Genomic DNA, 18,924 nt, shown 5'->3' with positions numbered 1-18,924 from the left:
CTGGTATTTTTTCAAGACAAGAAGCAGTGGTGAAAGCTTGTCAGTCATTGTAGATAGCGTTGTTCCTGCTGTACATCTATCAATTTATTTTTGGCCTCTACATTCCAGTGCTTGTGATTATATAATACTACTTTGAGACACCTTTACTATAGGATACAAATTAGAGATTTGTAACAAAGTGGTGGCTGCAAATCATATGCAAACTTTGCTCTTTAGTAATACACTTAATTTTCACTTATTCTGCTGTTCACACTGAGTAAAATCTGACTGGACTATTCTAAATTTCTTACCTTTCAAAGAATCTTTTACAGAACAGGACGTATACTTAAGTGCCTATTTACTTTGGCTTTCTTGCATTCAAACCAGCATAGCAAGGTGTTGAGGATCTGCTTGGTTTGCCCCTTCAGGCCTTAGTGTTTGTGAACTTGAAGAGTAGTCAGTGTTTGAAAGTAGAGGCCGTTAACTTGGTAAAATTTACTACAGTATGAAAATATGTTTTAAGATAAGACTTCTCCTTTTCGTACTGTCCTCTCCATTCCCATGCGTATAGAACCAGTGGTTCTCTGGTATGCTAATGTGGGAAGAAATGGTAAGAGTTGGGAGCACCAGCCTCTGGCACTCATGGTTTTTCAGATCGTGAAAAACTTATGGCTCCCGTGAAGTCAGAAGACTTCTACTGACTTTGTGAATCAGATAACCTGGTCTCCTTACTCTGAGGAAGGATTATGCATCATCTTTCTGTCATTAAGTAATAAACTATGTAAGTTTGAATGTTATTTGAAGTGCCCAGAGAAAACATACAGACATTTTGGAATCTCTTGGCTTGGTGCCAAACTGTTAAACTTGAAATCATACACTGACTTGAAAATAAAACAAAATGCCCTCCTTTCCCTGACAAAACAGGAGTTTGGCTGACCTCTGTGTGCATGGTTTTTATTCAGAAGCAGTTTGAAGACGATTCTGTAGCGTGGCAGTGGTGTGAAAGGACGTTCCTGCCAGATAAAGTGCAAAATATTTGTTCTGTCTTTTAGCAACTATATTTGCTCAGTGGTGTTAACATAGCCCTTCTTATGCATTTTAAAAATGAGGAATGGTATTACTGAGGTTTGCAGCATATTAACATATTTAAACCTTTGTCAATTCTGGGCCTTTATTTTGGAGATCTGTCTATGATTTTAGATGTTATGTAGGTAACTGATTTTAAAAGTATGAAAGTGAGAAGCAATCAATCAGGCAACAAGCTGAATGGGTGCAGCCAGATAAGAACAATTTGTTAAATACTATGTTTGAGTAAGAAGCACTCCAGGGGGACTTTGTTTTATAATACCTTGTGTCTTTTGAATTCTCCCTTCCCCAGATGTCGCTGTTTTGTCTGTAAATGCTTATTAAAAATAATAATAAATTGAACAAAAAATACAGTATAATAACTTTGTCTAATGCCTCAATAGGTTTTACATTATTTGGAAACTCTGTTCTCTTGTCTCAACCATCTTTGTTAGATTTACCTTGTTATGTGCTACTGATTGTTATAGAAATCCTTTGCTGTATGGATTTCTATGTCTCTATATAGTAAACAAGGTCTGTATTAGATTTAATTACATTAGATATAAACCAACCTGCAATCTATTGTATAGAGAGTTTCTCACTGAAATACATCAGCAATTCTTTGCCAAAACTGCCAAGCTGAGCTCCATTCTCACATCTTTCATTCATCTTTGAATATAATTTCATCACATTTTCCTTATTAAAAACTTGTGATTTAGTTTACACGACTGTCTTTTTCCATACCATTCTGGCTGTTATTTCAGCTGCTTTGTGGGTTCCCATTTCCTTTATAGCTTTTCACAAACTTCATTCTTAGTTCCCTTCCTTTATACCTATTACAGGCTCATCTCCATTATAACGATACTAGTCTGTCTAAAATGTGTGTCTGCTCAGTTGTAGGGCTCAGTCTGTCTAACTACAATGACAGTATAAAGGTCATTACTGCCTGTACCATGACCATCTGCTTTGGCACTCAGACCTAAGTCAAATATCCTCTTTGACGGGACTTTTGTCTAGATGTAATTATTTAACTCTTGTAAAGATACTGCAATTTCTTCCTTAGAAACATCTCTGCTTCCTGACTTCTGTCTCCCTGTGGCTAAAGTTATTTTAATTCCTTACATCTTACTGATGTATAAATACTAGCTTTTTTTCCTGGTTTACTTGCTTTGGAAAAGTAAAATTTTTTTTCAGCTTTTCAATTCTTAAAAAAATACATTTTTTCATTCACAGTGAATTTCTATTTAGAAACATTTCGTTCTTTAGTAACACATTTAATTATTCAATATTTAAACAACAACAAAAATCTGACACCAAACTTCTTTTTCCTTCTTAAGTTTTGAGTTGATTGCAAAAGCAAACATCTAGTTTTCATCCAACTTTGTTTCTGTTGAACCTCCTTGCTCCAATCAAGTCAAAATATTCAATGATTATCTTCCAATGCTATCTTTGAGTCATCTTTTCTTCAGTATTCTGCCCGCATTGCTTCCCTATTAGTCATGCTACAGGCTGTCATCTCTTGTCTATGTAATACATACATTCCTGATATTTATTTAGTGAGTGAGTAACATCAATTTTGAGAGCTTTCAAAATCCACAGTTGTTATAACTGGTCCAGATACACATGGGACAATTTCAAAAACATATGTGATGTCCAGTGTAGGTTAACAGGCATGCAAGTAGTATTATCAGAAACCATAAATATTTGTTACACGTTTCTGCCAAAAAATGCTAGAACTTAACATCTATGCACATACAGTTTATGCGCAGCTACATACCTACAGCTTTTCTCATCCTTCTGCTATAGTACACTACATACTATCTCCTAAGACATTGTTGAGGATATAGATCACTTTTCACTGTTTCTGCAAAGCTTAAGTCAAATACCTGATCATAATTGAAGCCACAAACCATAGGTACAGTACATTCGTAAATTATGTAGCAGGATTTCCCATCATTTACATTTGGAGCAAATTAAAGAACTGGATGAAATCAGGTGGAAAATAAGAGATGAGCTACACACATTCTTAGTGTTATTTTTTGCTGAGTAGATTTACTTTGTCCTTTCTCCATTTCCTGTGTGAATGCTGCCAATCATAGCCATGGCCAAGCTACATTAATTTCAAGAACTGACAAATTCCATCAGCCACAAATACAAATAACTCATCCACTGGGTATGTCTTTGCTGTGTTGATGCTTCTGTGGTGTAGGGCTGTGTGCAGTAGCATGTAAGAGGGAGTCTGAACCTTTCCTTGTTGCTGACTCCCACCATGCAGAAAGCAGAAACAGGAAGCTGCAGGAACTGCAGCACACTTAACAAGTCACAACAGCCTACAGCAGTGGGCTTACAGCTTTCTAAGTGTGTTCCTCCTTGACAATGTACCAGTGCTGCCATGTGGTACCTTCCTATAGCTTGCATGTTCCTAGTGCTGGCTTAAAATAGCACTTTGACGCAGAGACTTTGGTATGTTGTGGGATTTTTTGATTTTTTTTTTCCAGAGAAATCTCAGCAGCTGAATGCACCTCAGGCAAACTTTTAAAAATGTGTTTCAAAGGAATACAAGGAAGTATGTATTAGAAGCACTGGAGTCGTTAATTAGCTTAATTGTATTGGCAGTCTGCAGTGTGAGGCCTTTTCAACTTGCTAGTGAAAAATTGAAATGCAATAATTGCTAAATGCTGAGATGGTAGGATGTGTTTAGACTGTGCAATGGAATCACGTGACCTAGTGGTAATGCAGTGTTAGTGCAGTAGAATGCCAAATAGAAATCTGATCCTTTTCATATGAAAGATGGAAAAGCATTAGTCTGAGGTTCATGTTGATATCTGGATCTGGGGCAGGCAGGTCTAGGATTAATAAATAAAAACAAAATGCTGATAAATCTCCACTCCATTCTATGCAATTTAACAGTTAAATGAATTTCTTAGGGAAAAAAAATACTGTCAAGCTAAGTAAAATGCATTCTACATACCACAAATGCATTTTTTTTCTTAATAAATGACTTTCCTATTATGTATTGGTGGGTGACTCACATCAATGATAGTATTCCCATGCTGGTTGTAATTCTGCTTGCATTTGCTACTTGACTCACTGCATTGTAGGTAATGAATTCTTCAAAGAAATACTAGTTGATTTACTTGCTGTGTCTGATGAGGTGTATCAGCTCCACCCTGAACACAACTTATGGTAGAGGAGATAATTTTGCGTGAAGACCTTGAGCCTGCAATAAAGAAGCATGTGTTTCAAAATACCTTGTAACTAGCTAGGTAAAAGGTTTGATAGATGATCTGGGTTTGTAGTATGTTTAGTGTTCCAGGAAAGCTAAATCTAAGTATGGTGTACATCTGGACTAAATACAGCTGCATAGCATTGAATGGGATTTCTGCCCAGAGCAGGACATGCTTTTCAGCCCTTTTCACTGCTTCATAGTATAAGAGAAAGCATGGCCATGAGCAAAGAAAGAAGAAACTCAGGTTTTAGTTTACTCAAGACCACAAATACTGGGTCTGAAATACAGAAGTCTTGGCATGCTGGTTATAAATTGTCTCGCCTTATTTGCATAGGTAAAACTTATTTAAGGTTTTAAAGGGATTGCCCATCTAGTCTTAAGACTAGCTCTCAGTTTCAAGCAGGAGAATCAAAACCGGAGTGTTTTGTTTTTGTTTTCCCGTAAATACTACAACTGCTAGTGGATTTCTCAGTGCTTTGTGATAACGCAGTATGAAAATGCTAGAGAAGTAGCCCAGGGGATAGAAGTGTGACATTACAACATTACACTGCATGCTTAAAATGCATTTCCAACTAAAATGTGCATTTCTTGCAGTTTTCTCTAATAATGTGATAAGATGTACATTAATAATGTGCTAATAATGTACGTTATTTTTCTTAATTCACATGTACTTGTATAAACTTTGTGGACCTCTAAAATTGAGTGTACAGCTGCATAAGAATGTTTGCACATGATTATACCCTGTTTTTTTGGAGTCAGATTATACTTTTCTGAAGAAAAAAAACAAAACAAAACACACAAACAGCTTTCTGCAGAAAGATGTGAAGAAAGATGCTGCCAAGCCCAACCTAAGAAGCAGTCCTGGAAGGAGTGTGTTACCAGCACCATTTGAGTGCTTCAGTTGGTTCAAGACTACAGGCAGCACAAGTTTGCTTCTCCTAATAAAAGACACTATGTAAAGAGGTCACAATTTACGTGGAGCCATGTGAATTAAGGAATACCAAAAATAAATCAATCTATCTATTATAAAATAATTCTGCATTTAACTTCTTATAGCTTTTTAATATTACTTGGAAAATACAAAACCTTAAAGCAGGTATTTCTAAGTTTCCATGGGAATGCAGGAAATTTTGAATAATTTTGAATAACTTTCCATCAATTTACTTTCTACTGCTGTTGCTTTCATGTTCTCTCATTTCTGTCCTTTGCAATTCTTGTGTAACAACATTGTGAACTCTGAACATGACTGCCATGGCGCAGCCCTGAAATGTTTGTATTTAAATTCTCAATGTTTGAGTCACATAAGAAAATAATGCCCTTGTTTTCAGGATTTACCTTGCTATTCCTGGTAGTAGCACTTAAGGCAGAGGAATATCCTTCCTGTACTGCAGAACAGGAAATAAGCTGGTTCCTTTCAAATTCTGAAAACAATGAAGTTTGTCCTTAGCCTAATTTTTAGAAATTACATTCATTTTGATGTTCTGGACAACGCATTAGTTTGTTTTGCTTCCTTGTGAAATACAATGGAAACAGCATGTCATAATCATACATCCATAATAAATTATCAAGGCAACACTTGAGAATGTAAATGTTGCGTATTCCATGTATTTTTTTCTTGACCAAGCATCTTGTACTGTCTCTTGAACAAGAGATGAAATTTCACATTAGGGTAACAGCTATACATGAAGTCCTGTGTAAATCAATACAAACACAAGGGGAAGTGAACAGTAGAGAAAAACTTTTTTTGGGGGGGAAGATTTACAACAAAATGCTCTAGTTTTGGAAAGTGTGGGGCCTTTATGTCTAAGCAATATCATAGAATGGTTTGAGTTGGAAGGGACCTTAAAGGTTGTTTAATTCTAACCCCCCTGCCATGGGCAGGGACACCTTCCCCAGCCCAGGCTGCCCAAATCCCATCCAGCCTGGCCTTGGGCACTGCCAGGGATGGGGCACCCCTGGCTCCTCTGGGCAGCCTGGGCCAGGGCCTCAGCACCCTCATTTTAAAGAACTTTTTCTTTATATCTCACCTAAACCTACCCTCTTTAAGTTTAAAGCCCCTTGTCCTATCTCTACAACCCCTGACACAGAGTCCCTCCCCAGCTTTCCTGCAGCCCCCTTTAGGCACTGGCAGGCCGCTTTGAGGTCTTCCTGGAGCTTTCTGTTCTCCAGGCTGAACAAGCCCAACTCCCTCAGTGTGCCTTCACTTTGATCATTTTTGTGGCACTCTTCTGAACGCATTCTACTCATCATTTACCACAGCAATGGCTTGCTTAAAGTGTTGTGAGGCATTATTCACTTCAATAGCCCTATAGAATGAGTGGTGTTAATTTAGGCCCTTGTTGAGTCTTTTTTTTTTTTTTTTTTTTAGTGAATGTACAGAACTTGGAAATAGCTTTAGTTATACATGGGTATTGTGGCAGATTCAAGTACACAACAAAGAAACAAAATGTTTTAAACTTTTCAGTGGTTCACGTGCACAGAAATGCCTAATTTGGGCCTGTCAGATGCGAGACTGTTCATCTCAAACTGTGTTTGTCTCTGAAGCAGGGATAATTAAAGGCAGAATAAACAATGCCCCAAGTAATAGTTGGTAATATCCTGGAGAAGGCTACTGAGGTGCAGTAGCTGGAAGGGCTCAGTTTGCACTCCTGTTATTTCTGTGTTCAGTTAGGAGTAGCTCTTCCTATTTGCGTATCTAAAAATAGGTATTGTCAGACTCAAAAAATGCACTGCATGTTATTAACTTCTGATGATGTTGCCAGTATAAAGAGGAAAAGAAGAGGAAGAATATTTTTAACAAAAGTAATCTTTCAGATTTAATGATCTTTGACTGAAAATTTTTGTCTTCTAGATTATGGTGTGGTTTTCACCCTAAATAGTTGGAATTATATAGCTTAAGGGGAGACACTAATCGGCAAAGTCTCAGTCTGTTTCCCTTTCCTGTCTGTGGCGTGTACAATTCATAATTATTTACACTAAGAGGCTTTAACCAGACTTGTTTTGAATAAGGTACAACATGAAGTGGCACTTCATATAAGCCTTAACCCTAGGATTTGTATTCTCTAAAAGCAAAACACAGTATAATAGTTTCTAAGATTATGTCTATGACTGGATATGTTATTTTTTTTTTTTAATTTTTTTTAATGGGCAGCTTTTAGGACTTAACATTTTAAATGTTGAAATTCATGCTATCTACTGAACTAAAAGTCTGGATCAGTTTAGATCCATTTGTCTCATTTCAAACGTTTAAAATTGTTTCAACTGGTTGAACTAAGTTTTGGGCCACTCCTGCCCTTCCCCACAGTTTTTGTGTGGTTCTTGGTCTAGTATTTAATGTGTATTGTGTTGGTCATACTTAGAGTATGTTTGGACATATTCAAACAACAATGTTTGTAGATTTTATTAAATGTAACAAACATAAATTGTCTCTGAAAGTGTAACCTGTTTTTCCAAATTTGACAATATTGGGTTTATTTGGTCCTTAAATCATTGTGATAACAACATGTCTCTGAATCAGGAAAACAACATTTTCTGATGTTTAGAGAGAAGATAAGGATTCTTTCCGATTGTATTACTTTTTTTTTTTTTTAAATAAGTCAGCTGAAATGTAGCTTCAGTTCCTTGCATTTCAGCAAGACTGATTTACATGTACAATAAGCCTTCATGTTTTAAAAATAAAATCTGTAAGGGTCAACTAAATGTATACAGCTTTTCTTTTTTAAATCCCTGCAAACATCATCTCTATCTCAGCATAGTGCAGTTGTGTAGGATTGGTTTAACACATTTACAAAGGCTATATAATCATTGCATATTGCAGTTTATGGTATGAACTCTTTATACCTTACTATGTTTTCTGGAATCTATTATCTAATAATAGCATTACAAAGAAAAAGATCTAATACTTAATAGCTGTTATGAGACCTAAGTGATAGGAGGAGTGGACATATGTATGAGATAGTCACATCTGATAAAGGGACTAAAAAGCAGCAAAAGCCATTATAAATAGGGATTGGAAACAATTGTTCCAAATTATGTTAATAGCATTTGATCCTTAATGATAGTTGTCTTAGAGGTTACTATCAGGTTACTGAATGTATATAGCAAAAATATTTCTAAAGTTGAAATGCTTGGCAACTTTTGAAAGTTAGTTTTACACTTTACAAGGTATGCTTACATACAAATGTTCTCTTTTTTCAGTACTTCAGCTGAGGCTACAACAAAGGCGGACACGAGAACAGCTGGTGGACCAGGGCATCATGCCACGTAAGACTTGCTTTATTTCTAGTAATTTTGTTACTATACTGTATTAATTATGAAGTCGGTATATAAAATAACGGAGATTAGCACTTCCCTGAGAATCACTAAAAAATAGCTTTATCATTTGAAAGGACCAGTGAGATCTTTTTGGTAATCTAAATGAGCATTCAGTTAAAGCAGCCATTGTGATGAAAATGCAAGGATTTGCAGAAATCTCATTTTATTTTCTCTTTTCAAATTGTGACTAATCTTACTGAAATAAATTGGATTTTATGAATGAGTAGACATCAATATCAAAGCCAGCAGTCTTTTAAGAGTAGGATGGCAAGGGTTCCAAAACAAAAACAAAGGAGACACAGAAGTTAAGACTCATATGCCAACAAACGTCTTCTGTGTTAAATCTTGCATGGCAGTAGCTGTGATGCTACAGGACATGAGGCAGTGACTTTGTCTGGGTATCGTACTCTGGATCATATGACCTAATACAGAAGATGCTGTGCATCGGCCTTTTTTTTTTGCCTTCACCTTTCCTGCTGTCACTGAGCATGAATACATTTCCAGGAATACATGAAGAGGCTATTTGTTTGTGGGTTTGTTTGTTTGTTTGTTTGATTGTTTTAGAAGATCATTTTAGAACCTTTTTCCCAGTTGCCAAAAGTTCCTGGTCTATTTTCCACATGTAGCAAACCATTTTTATCTCTCAGTTCCACCATTTGAATTTAACTGCAGTTTATAGTACTTTGACAAGCAAATAATGTTTGTAAATCTGGATATTTGTTACATTTGGATGTCTGAACTCACAGCACTTGTATTTTGAAAGTAATTGGCATGGTGCATGTAATTGCACTTTATTGTCGGAATCTATATTCTCCCTTATTGCTTTCAATCTGTAGAGATGGTGGTCATTTCAGCAGCACTACAATACCTAGAATCAATTTAGGAATCATAAGAGAATATGATTCTCTTATCATATATTCTCCTGAATAAAGAAATCTGGTAGCCTAGAAGTCAACTGCATTTAACCCTTCCCTTAGATATCTTTTGGTGTTTCTCTATGTGGGGTCCCGGTGACTATGCTTATTGTTTTGTACAATGTCTTCTAACTTGTTTTGAAGAGCAGCCTGGCCTCAGAATGAGAGGTGCACAGAGAACAGTGAGAATCCATCAGTGGACAGTGGGAGATGGGACTGGGCTCCAGATAACAGATCTAAGTGTAGAAAACATACAGCTGCACAAAGTGATTTTTCTTGTTAAAAATATAATTATAAATAGCTCAGTGTGAATTGGTGAATTCTAGCTTTAAAGTACAGTATCTTAAAGCTAATCTCATGTTGAGTGTTTCTGAGTACTCATAAGGCTTCACAATTGCTTTGCTAAAGCATCTTCACCTTCTCAGGTCTGTAGTGTTTATTATCTTCAGGAACTGAATGATAAGTTTCATTCAAAAAGTGGGGGCCTGTTGCGAGGACATTTGTTGTCGACGGAAGGAAGACACAGACGCTCAATATGAGTGATCAGTGAACTTCGATTTATTGGATAGCTCAGTCGTCTTTTATCTAATTCAATATAATTAGCTCATACATATTGCAAAAGCTAAGCTCATGATTGGTTAGTGCATTTCTCTATTCTATCAGCTAGTTTCCCACCAAAGTAACACAGTTAGTACTTTCCCAGCATACCAACAGATATCATGTCCTTGTACCTGAAACCTCCCTAAAACCTCCCAGAACTTACATTCCTTCCCAGGCCGCATTCACGTATTTTCTCAGGCTTATTTATGTACTTTCTCAGGCTCATTTGAGCTGTGTTCGATACTTTGTTAACTTGCGGCCTCCTAGCTGCTCAACATTCACATGACCTACTTCACTTAACCATTCCTCCACAATTCCCCCGTTTTTATTTTGGGCTACAAACACCTTCTCTGTGAGTTGTTCTAGTTTCCTAGATAAGCAGCTAAAGACTACCCGTGCAGCAATTATAATCAATACAATTATAAGCAAAAGGCGAAGTCCCTCTTTGATTAAGTAAAAAACCCATCCCCCTACATTTCCAAAGACAGATTTAAGCCAATCATCAAACCAATTATTTTGTATCGTAATTTTTTGTGTATGATCCCTTAACCATTTCAATTGATTTTGAATTGATTGCCCATGATCAGAGAGATTAAAGCAACACATTCCTTCTACATCTTCACACCCATGTCCTTGAGCTAATAACAAGAAATCAATAGCGGCCCTATTTTGTAATACAGCATGTCTTATGCTCTCCATATCTTGCGACATTTCAGAAAGAACTTGTGTTGTTACATTTGATTGTTTAACAGCCCAACAAGCAAGCTTATTAATGTTAGTCAAAGCGTGTGCAGTTCCTACAGTCAGAAAAAGATCCATTAAGCAGAGTAATACTGGCAGAATATGGTGCTAACATTTCGCTCAGTTCCTTTGGATCCCCTATTGGGACCCCAAATAAGCATGTTCTAAAAGGATACATAACATAACACAACTATACAACTTAACCCTAATAACACTACAATTACTGTAAGCACTTAATGGTAACACAATTAATAGTAAGTAACACAACTTAATAGTAACACACTTAAACCTAATCACTTGATGGTGATCGAAGGCTGTTCTTGACAGTTGTCGAGGTGTCACAACCCACGTCATTGTCAGAATAATTATCAGGAACCTCTTCCTGGTCGTCTTCGGCGTGTGCAGATTCTAAAGCTGCTTCAGTCCACTTTGCAGTGATCCACTGGGTACCTGTTTCCAGCACCATTTCAAAATCTCTATAACATTTTTGATCAAAAAGTTTTAAACAGTACGTTCCCTTAAGTTTCTCCTAGTGGCTACTTCACACAATGACCCCATACTTGTGAAACATGATTTTGCTTGACCAGTACTAATTTCCTATGATTTCAGCCTGTACTATGGCAATAAATGGGCTCTCACTAACACAGTACACAGCACACTCACACACCCAGAGCACACTTGCACACTCAGAGCACAATTGCACACTCAGAGGCCTCTTGCACATCTCACTCTCAATCATACCACAACCTCAATCATACCACAAGAATATAATTTAGAATGATAAGCAAACAATATGTGCGGCCAATATAATTTAGAATCATAACCAAACAAACAAGTATTGTCTCTCATTGTGTTCCTCCTGAAGTGACTTGCAACACTTTGTTTTAAAACCTTACCCTTACACAAATACTTTCAACACAAAATACCTGGACATTTAAGAATAACACATACAATTATTAACACTCCAGTTAGTATCCCTTTTGCATTGCAAGGTAAACCTCTTATAAAAAGAATGCCAGAGAGAAGCAGCACAGCTGCCGCTGCTTCCATGGTTACGTCAGACAGGCTGCAGGGTCCTGATGTCCGTCCCTCTGCTCTGTGCCGACTCGCCACACGGTGAGGGTCGGCTGCCGTTCGATTCCGCGGAACTCCGAGTGCAGCGCTGCTCGTGGTGGTGACTGAGGGGGGGGGAGGCTCCCATTGCCCCGTAGCCCCCTGAGGCAGCGTTATCGTTCTCACTGAAGGCGGCAGTGGGCAATCCCCAGCTCCAGCACTTCCCGGCAATCCCAGTCGCTCTGTAGCGGTAGCAGTAACTCTCTGCTCAGCCTGATGTATAACTAAGGCGTTAGTGACTGCTCTCCAAGGCTTCAATAATTTTTTAGCAGTCTTATTTTCATCAAACAATTTGTCCCCAAATTTACGCCACTCTGTTTGTTCAAAAACTGTATCAGGATTGATAAAACAACCCTTAGCTACCCCATATGCTAATAATCCTGATAAATCCTTTTTGCAGTCTATAAGCTGTGTGCTCCGCTTTTCTAAAAAGCATTTGAGCAAATCATACGCCGCTTGTCTCTCCATACCTTTATATACGTCGGTACCGTTGCAGCCTTTGCAAAGACCTCGGCGGCGCTTTCCGGCGGGACCCTCTATGGGCTCGTCCCGGGTGCGAGGACTCTCTTTCCGAGCTGCGGGTGCGGGGATTTCAAGTTTTCGTCCCTTTCACCTTTCAGGTCTCGGGTGCGGAGATTCAACAATTTTTAATCCTTTTCACCTCCTGAGCTGCGTTGCAGGACCGGTCCTTGTATTCCGTCCAACCGTGGCTCGCAGGTTCACCGCCAGCGGGGTCCCTGTTCGGGCGCCATTTGTTGCGAGGACATTTGTTGTCGACGGAAGGAAGACACAGACGCTCAATATGAGTGATCAGTGAACTTCGATTTATTGGATAGCTCAGTCGTCTTTTATCTAATTCAATATAATTAGCTCATACATATTGCAAAAGCTAAGCTCATGATTGGTTAGTGCATTTCTCTATTCTATCAGCTAGTTTCCCACCAAAGTAACACAGTTAGTACTTTCCCAGCATACCAACAGATATCATGTCCTTGTACCTGAAACCTCCCTAAAACCTCCCAGAACTTACATTCCTTCCCAGGCCGCATTCACGTATTTTCTCAGGCTTATTTATGTACTTTCTCAGGCTCATTTGAGCTGTGTTCGATACTTTGTTAACTTGCGGCCTCCTAGCTGCTCAACATTCACATGACCTACTTCACTTAACCATTCCTCCACAGGGGCCCTCCTATCGGTCTTGCTTCAGCTTCATCTGAAGAATTACCAGGCTTTGTTCTCCAGTTAAAAGTTCAAGTCATTGCTTTTTCAGTTTTTTTCCTAAATAACAGCCTCTGTTGTTGATGAAGATTCCAACAGTGACACTCCATGACATAACTCCATGACAATTAATGAAGATTCCATCAGAGTATATGCCCTTTTGGGACTTAGATCTGTGGTGAGACTTGAATCCCATGATATGGGTACTACTGGCCTCCTGCTCACTTTTGTCGTTGATGGTAGCTCTTCTAGTTGTTTTTAATTCTGCTCCAAGAGAAGGAGAAATGTATATATTTATGAATCATTCCCCAATAATGTCCTCCACCTATCCTAAGATGATATTGGTATTACACTGTAACCAGGAAATAAGCCTGCTATCTTTCTTCTCTAAGCCTCATGTTTTTAGGGCAGACTCCATACTTTACACTCAGTGTCAGGATGGCTTTCTAAATCTTTGACTGGCCCAGATTCTTTTTGAGCTGTTAGTATCCGCCACTAAGAAATGCAGGATCTGGGCTTTTTGCATGCAGCAGCAGTAAAAGCAAATAGTGAGCTGTAGGCAGACCATACACAAAGAGAACAGTCTGCCAGAGCTGAGGAGCTTTCAGTTGCTATGGCAGGGCTGCTGCTGTTTGTGGCCACCTGCACTCCCAGCCACACCAGCACAGAACACACAGAACATGCTGAGGGTTGGTGCAGTGTGCCACTGACCAGTACAAATCACTGATTGCAGAAAGGACACTGAAATCTTCCTCCTAGTTGGAGAGGTTTATCGATTATTTACCACTTGCTATAACATGCTTACCCACTTGGAAAAGATTATTTGCTGTAACTGACAGTCCGCACCTTGCAAAGGTTCTCCTTTCCCCCATAGTTCCTCCATATACAGCCCTATGGGTGAAAGCAATTAAATAGCACTATCTGCACTCCAACTTCTTTGCTAAGCATTAAGAAGAGTGAGAGTTTGCCCTCTGTGGATAATGTTCTCATCTCCCGTAGTAAAGCACAGATACTCTTACTATTGGACTGTACAAATGGGCTGTATATCATAAAAATCACCACTTACTCTTCTTGCTTCGTCTCTGAGGTAGATGTCTGCTGCAAAGAAGCAATGGATTTAAATCATAGCAAGGAGGAGTCAAACTGCACAACACAGCCATAACTTCCTTGGAAATGTCTCTGCAAGTTTTAAAAGACAATACAGATGGCTGTTGGTCAGCAGTGTCTGCCAAAGTGGGTTGTGTGTCTGGGACAGAGAGAGCTAGGTGATTCCTCGAGGTCCTTTCCAGCTGTACTGTTCCAGCGATTTACCTGCCTTCTTATTTCAGAAGTATACATATTATTTGTAGTACAAAGGCTTTCTGCTGCTGTTGCATGGTTTTCATAGTAGAGGAACAGGCTTTCTGAATGCAACCTGTCTTCTTGAATATTGCTTTGAAATGGTATGTGAAATAAGATCATTCTGTTTTCAAATCTGAACATTTAAGGCAAACACAAAATTCTTTTAAAAAAAAATAAAAATCAGTACAAATAGTTGGACAATTCATCTCCCCCTAGCAACAGCAAGGATGAGGTATAGATGGATAGTAATACAGTGGAATAAGTGAAACAGTGTTGGCACTCTAAACCCCACTTCATAAAATTTCTGCTGTGGAACTGTTTTGGTTAACAGACCACAGTACAGAGTGAAGAAGTTAACTGTTATGTGGTGATTTCTGTTAAAATCATATATTCCGTGTGTTCTGTATAGGAGTGATACTCCTCTCTGTTAAATGTAATTGAATATAACTGTCATGAGTTGAACGTATGCCTGGTCAGATGCAAACACAGATCTGAGATGGTGTTAAACAGCTGTACAGTCCTACTGACTACAGTATTTCCTTTGGAAATCACTTCCTGATAACTTAACCTTTGCTTTCTCTTCACAGCTTTGAAAAGTCCAGCTGCATTCCATGAGCAGATAAAGAGCCTGGAGCGAGCCAGGGTAAATCACTTTCTGTAAACTTGCTATTAATATCTGAAAATGAACAGTCAGTTTACAGGATACTAATTCTCAGATTGCTTGAAAAAAATAAATCCTACCATTACAGTAATAATATGTGCTTGTATCTCAGAAGAATCTGTTAACATACTGCTGTCAAATCTCAGGGGAAGTTTCTTAATCCTGCATGGATTAAGCAGGTGTGCAGCATAAACTATGATCAAATTGTAACACATATCTACCTGTAGTCTAAGGAAAGGATCCTTGGGTTAAATTATGCTTGTGTTGTATTTCTGTAGCAAATGTCTATTTCATAGCATTGTGATTTATTGGGGGGGAGAAGGGGATAGGGGATCAAATCCAGAAATGTTCCCAACTTTGGAAAGATAGAAATTCATTAACACTGCTTGACTGAGAAACAAAAACATGGCAAAGCAAAATCCTCTCTAATATCCCTGTTCTAACAGTGATGTCCACCTGACTACAAGTGTAAATATTCATCATTGGACATCAGTGAATTATAAATGTACCAACTTCATTGTGCTTTTTCTCATAAATACTAGTAACATTTTTTCATTTCTTTGAAGACTGAAAATTTTTTGAAGCACAAAATTCGCAGCAGACCAGACCGGTCTGAGCTGGTCAGAATGCACATCCTTGAAGGTATGTATCCAGATGTATGGCCCTGTTCAGCTGCTGTTAGAAGGAACTTCTGCTAGACACTCTGCTTTCTAACTGAATTAAGCTTTGATGTGAATTATTTGTAAATATTTATATGCTCTGTTTCTCTGCTTTTACAGTGTCTGTTGTAAACTGTATTCTCTATCAGTATAATAGATATAACTGCGGCAGTGAAAGTATTCTCAACTGTATATTTGTTGGCAAGCGCAAATTGTTCTTACTCTATAAGGGTAATTATACCATTGTGTATGTACATACATTGCTTCAAGTTCTACTCATTACCCTAAAATAACCTGGCAGTTTTGTACATTAAAAAAAAAAAAAAAAAAAAAAAGCTACCGCCCAGTCTTTAATAAACTTGACTTTTTGCTTGCCTTGTTATTTTCCTTGCTGCTCAGGTCATTAGAAACAATAGTCTCTTTTACGAATGGGGCTGGATTACTGTTTCACCATAATCTCACCAAATACAGGCATTACCAAATAAACACAAGCCAAATCAGTTTAATATCAATTAGTTTTCAAAACATGCATTTGGATGCTAAACCCAGAGAGGAATCTCCGTATGGACAGATTATCTCCATACTTTCATGAAATACAATTTTGAAGATTCTCTAATTGAAAAATCAATTATCAGTTAAATCTTTACTATAGCTCACACTGGTAAACATTAGAGCAGCAAATGCTATCTTCAGATTATAATTAGCATTTACTATTTTATATTCCCTGCTTTACACTTGGACATGTTTACCAAAAGTATTGCTACTTCTAAAGAAGAGATTATATTTATTTAAAAAAAAAAAAGGGTATGATAATGGGGTGAAAAACATCTATTCATAATATATATCTATAATCTTACTATTAGTTTGAGAATTTTAAAAATAATTCTTGAATGCTTTTAATACAAGTACAATGGTTGTAGCAAAGATAGAAAAATATAGGTATCGGTAGAAGGGTTATTGCAAAGATTAGACAATGCTGGTTGTCTTGAAACTGGAGAAGGAATGGAACAGAGTATTTAAATCAACAAATCTTTTAGAGACCTTTGCAGAGCCTTCACTACAAGCCACTCAGATGAAACTGAAGAGAGCTCGCTTGGCAGATGATCTGAATGAGAAGATCGCTCAGAGGCCTGGCCCTATGGAGCTGGTAGAAAAGAATATTCTGCCTGTAGATTCCAGTGTTAAAGAAGCAATTATAGGCAAGTAGAAGAGACACAGCTTACATTAACTCTTGAGAGTAAAGTTCACTAGAAGAAAACATACTTAAAAGTTTACTAGTTCTTGTTTTTCTGTCATGAATGATGACTGTCATCATTTAATTGAATATAGTTTTTTTTTATTCAAAACTATTTTTATTCAAAACTAAGTTAGAAATAAATAGAGTATAATACTCTAAAAATACTTCTTAATAAAAATTCTAACAATGAGGAAATGAACATGGCCATTAATCTGTCATAGCTGTCTGTGTGCACTGCAAATATGTTTAACATACCTTTATGTCTCTTACTAAAAGGAACTTCTGCTATGCATTCGGTTTTATTGATTCTTTTAATATGATTTATATGGCTGTAAATACTATTAAAAATACAATTAATACTTAAAAACATTATGCTCAGACTGTCCTGAAAACTGATCAGTTTCCAGCAACTAGCTAATTTTGCCACCAATGTCTAAATTTAATCTGTATAAGTAAAAAAATAAATATTGTTTTGCTTGTTTCTTTGTAAATATTCTAGCAGTTGGACAAGAGAATTATCCTCAAGGTTTGGATGATTATTCATTTGATGAAGACAGCAGTGATGCTTTATCACCGGATCAGCCAGCCAGCCAAGAATCCCAGGGTTCTGCTGCTTCCCCTGGTGAGCCAAAAACAAGTGACTCACCATCACCAGTAACACAAAATGCCACTACTTCAACACAGGTACAGTTTTAAAGTACTGAAGCAAAATCTCCACAGTATATTTTATTGGTGTTGAACTATAGAAATGGGGCATAGTTTCATATGAAATGAATACCTTTGTTGTTGCAAAGGAGTGTCTGGGACTCCATTTTTCTATTAAATGTTTATAAACTAGTGTCCGGGTTTGGTTGTTGGCAGTGATGAAATTCCCATTCCATAGATTCACTGAAATTCAGTATAGCTATTAGGACATCTGTGGCTTTCCCAGAAATTGCTTAAAAGGTTATATCCATGGTTTACTCCAGCTGTTACTGATTACTTAATGTCTGTCTTCATTCTGGACAAGGTCTTGAACTTACTTTAGAAGCATACTTAGCTGAAACAACAGTTGATGTCAGTTCCATTATCTCCAGGACAGTCCATAAAAATAAAACTTCCCATATAACTTACATGTTCTCTCCTATAGATGATCTATACTTATTAAGGAATTTACTATTTAATGAATGAAAGTAACCTTCATGTTGATTTTTCAAAGAGGTTTTTAGTATTTTCTTAAGTAATTTACAAGCAAAGGAAAGTAACTGTGCCATGGCATATGAAATATTGTCTTTATAGTAGAGCATTTAAGTGTAAAAAGTTTTTAAAAACAGTATGTTCATGGAATCGTAAGTTTGATTTAATGTGTTAAAGTTAAATTTACTGTCCACTGAACAGTGAGAGAGATCTTGAGTTGAACAACACTTGACTGAGATGAGTTCCAAAAAAGAGTTTTGAAAGAGAACTATTCTAACCCAACTTAGTTTTGTGATCTGAATTGGACATTAATATTGCCTACTCTACCTTAAACACATTATAAAAATACTGATGTAAAATAGTAAGCCAAAGCAGTAGTGAAACGAACATCATGCTACAAATGAATTTCTTTAATGTTCTGTTAACTACTGAAAGCACATGGTTATGCGCATAGTCAGTTACCTGCAGGCTTTCTTGAATATATTGCAAGGCACTTGCCATGCATATCTTTGTCTTCACCTTGAAGATCAGTAAGATTATTCATTATTCAAGAAAATCACTAAGATTATTCATTAATAAAGAGATGGATGTATCTATTTACAGGGTACTGTTTAGCTTAAGAAGATGAAGCTTGTGCTGTTTTCTGTCGTGCCTCAGCTAATAATTTTAAATTCACT

General features: G+C 37.3%; 1 protein-coding gene and 1 long non-coding RNA gene across 14 annotated transcripts in view; one reads left to right on the top strand and one right to left on the bottom strand.

The window, feature by feature from the left end:
- The window catches only part of MRTFB (myocardin related transcription factor B), a 91,921-nt gene that overhangs the window by 45,470 nt on the left and 27,527 nt on the right, over positions 1-18,924 (top strand). For 12 of the 13 annotated variants that reach the window (XM_084536396.1, XM_084536398.1, XM_084536400.1 and 9 more), the window contains 5 exons: positions 8,471-8,536; positions 15,102-15,157; positions 15,742-15,817; positions 16,872-17,033; positions 17,571-17,755. In XM_084536396.1, coding sequence (XP_084392522.1) covers positions 8,471-8,536; positions 15,102-15,157; positions 15,742-15,817; positions 16,872-17,033; positions 17,571-17,755 — 545 coding nt within the window. The remainder of the gene's footprint in view (positions 1-8,470; positions 8,537-15,101; positions 15,158-15,741; positions 15,818-16,871; positions 17,034-17,570; positions 17,756-18,924) is intronic. The other variant, XM_084536389.1, reaches the window with a different exon arrangement.
- LOC311444916 lies at positions 10,038-12,489 on the bottom strand. The gene is made up of 2 exons (XR_014698126.1): positions 10,314-12,489; positions 10,038-10,268 (listed from the first exon to the last, which is right to left on the bottom strand). It is a non-coding gene; the product is annotated as an uncharacterized lncRNA (long non-coding RNA).

This window comes from Aythya ferina, assembly GCF_964211825.1.
Source record: "Aythya ferina genome assembly, chromosome: 15".
Lineage (NCBI taxonomy): Eukaryota > Metazoa > Chordata > Aves > Anseriformes > Anatidae > Aythya > Aythya ferina.
This window is presented reverse-complemented; position numbering and strand designations above follow the sequence as displayed.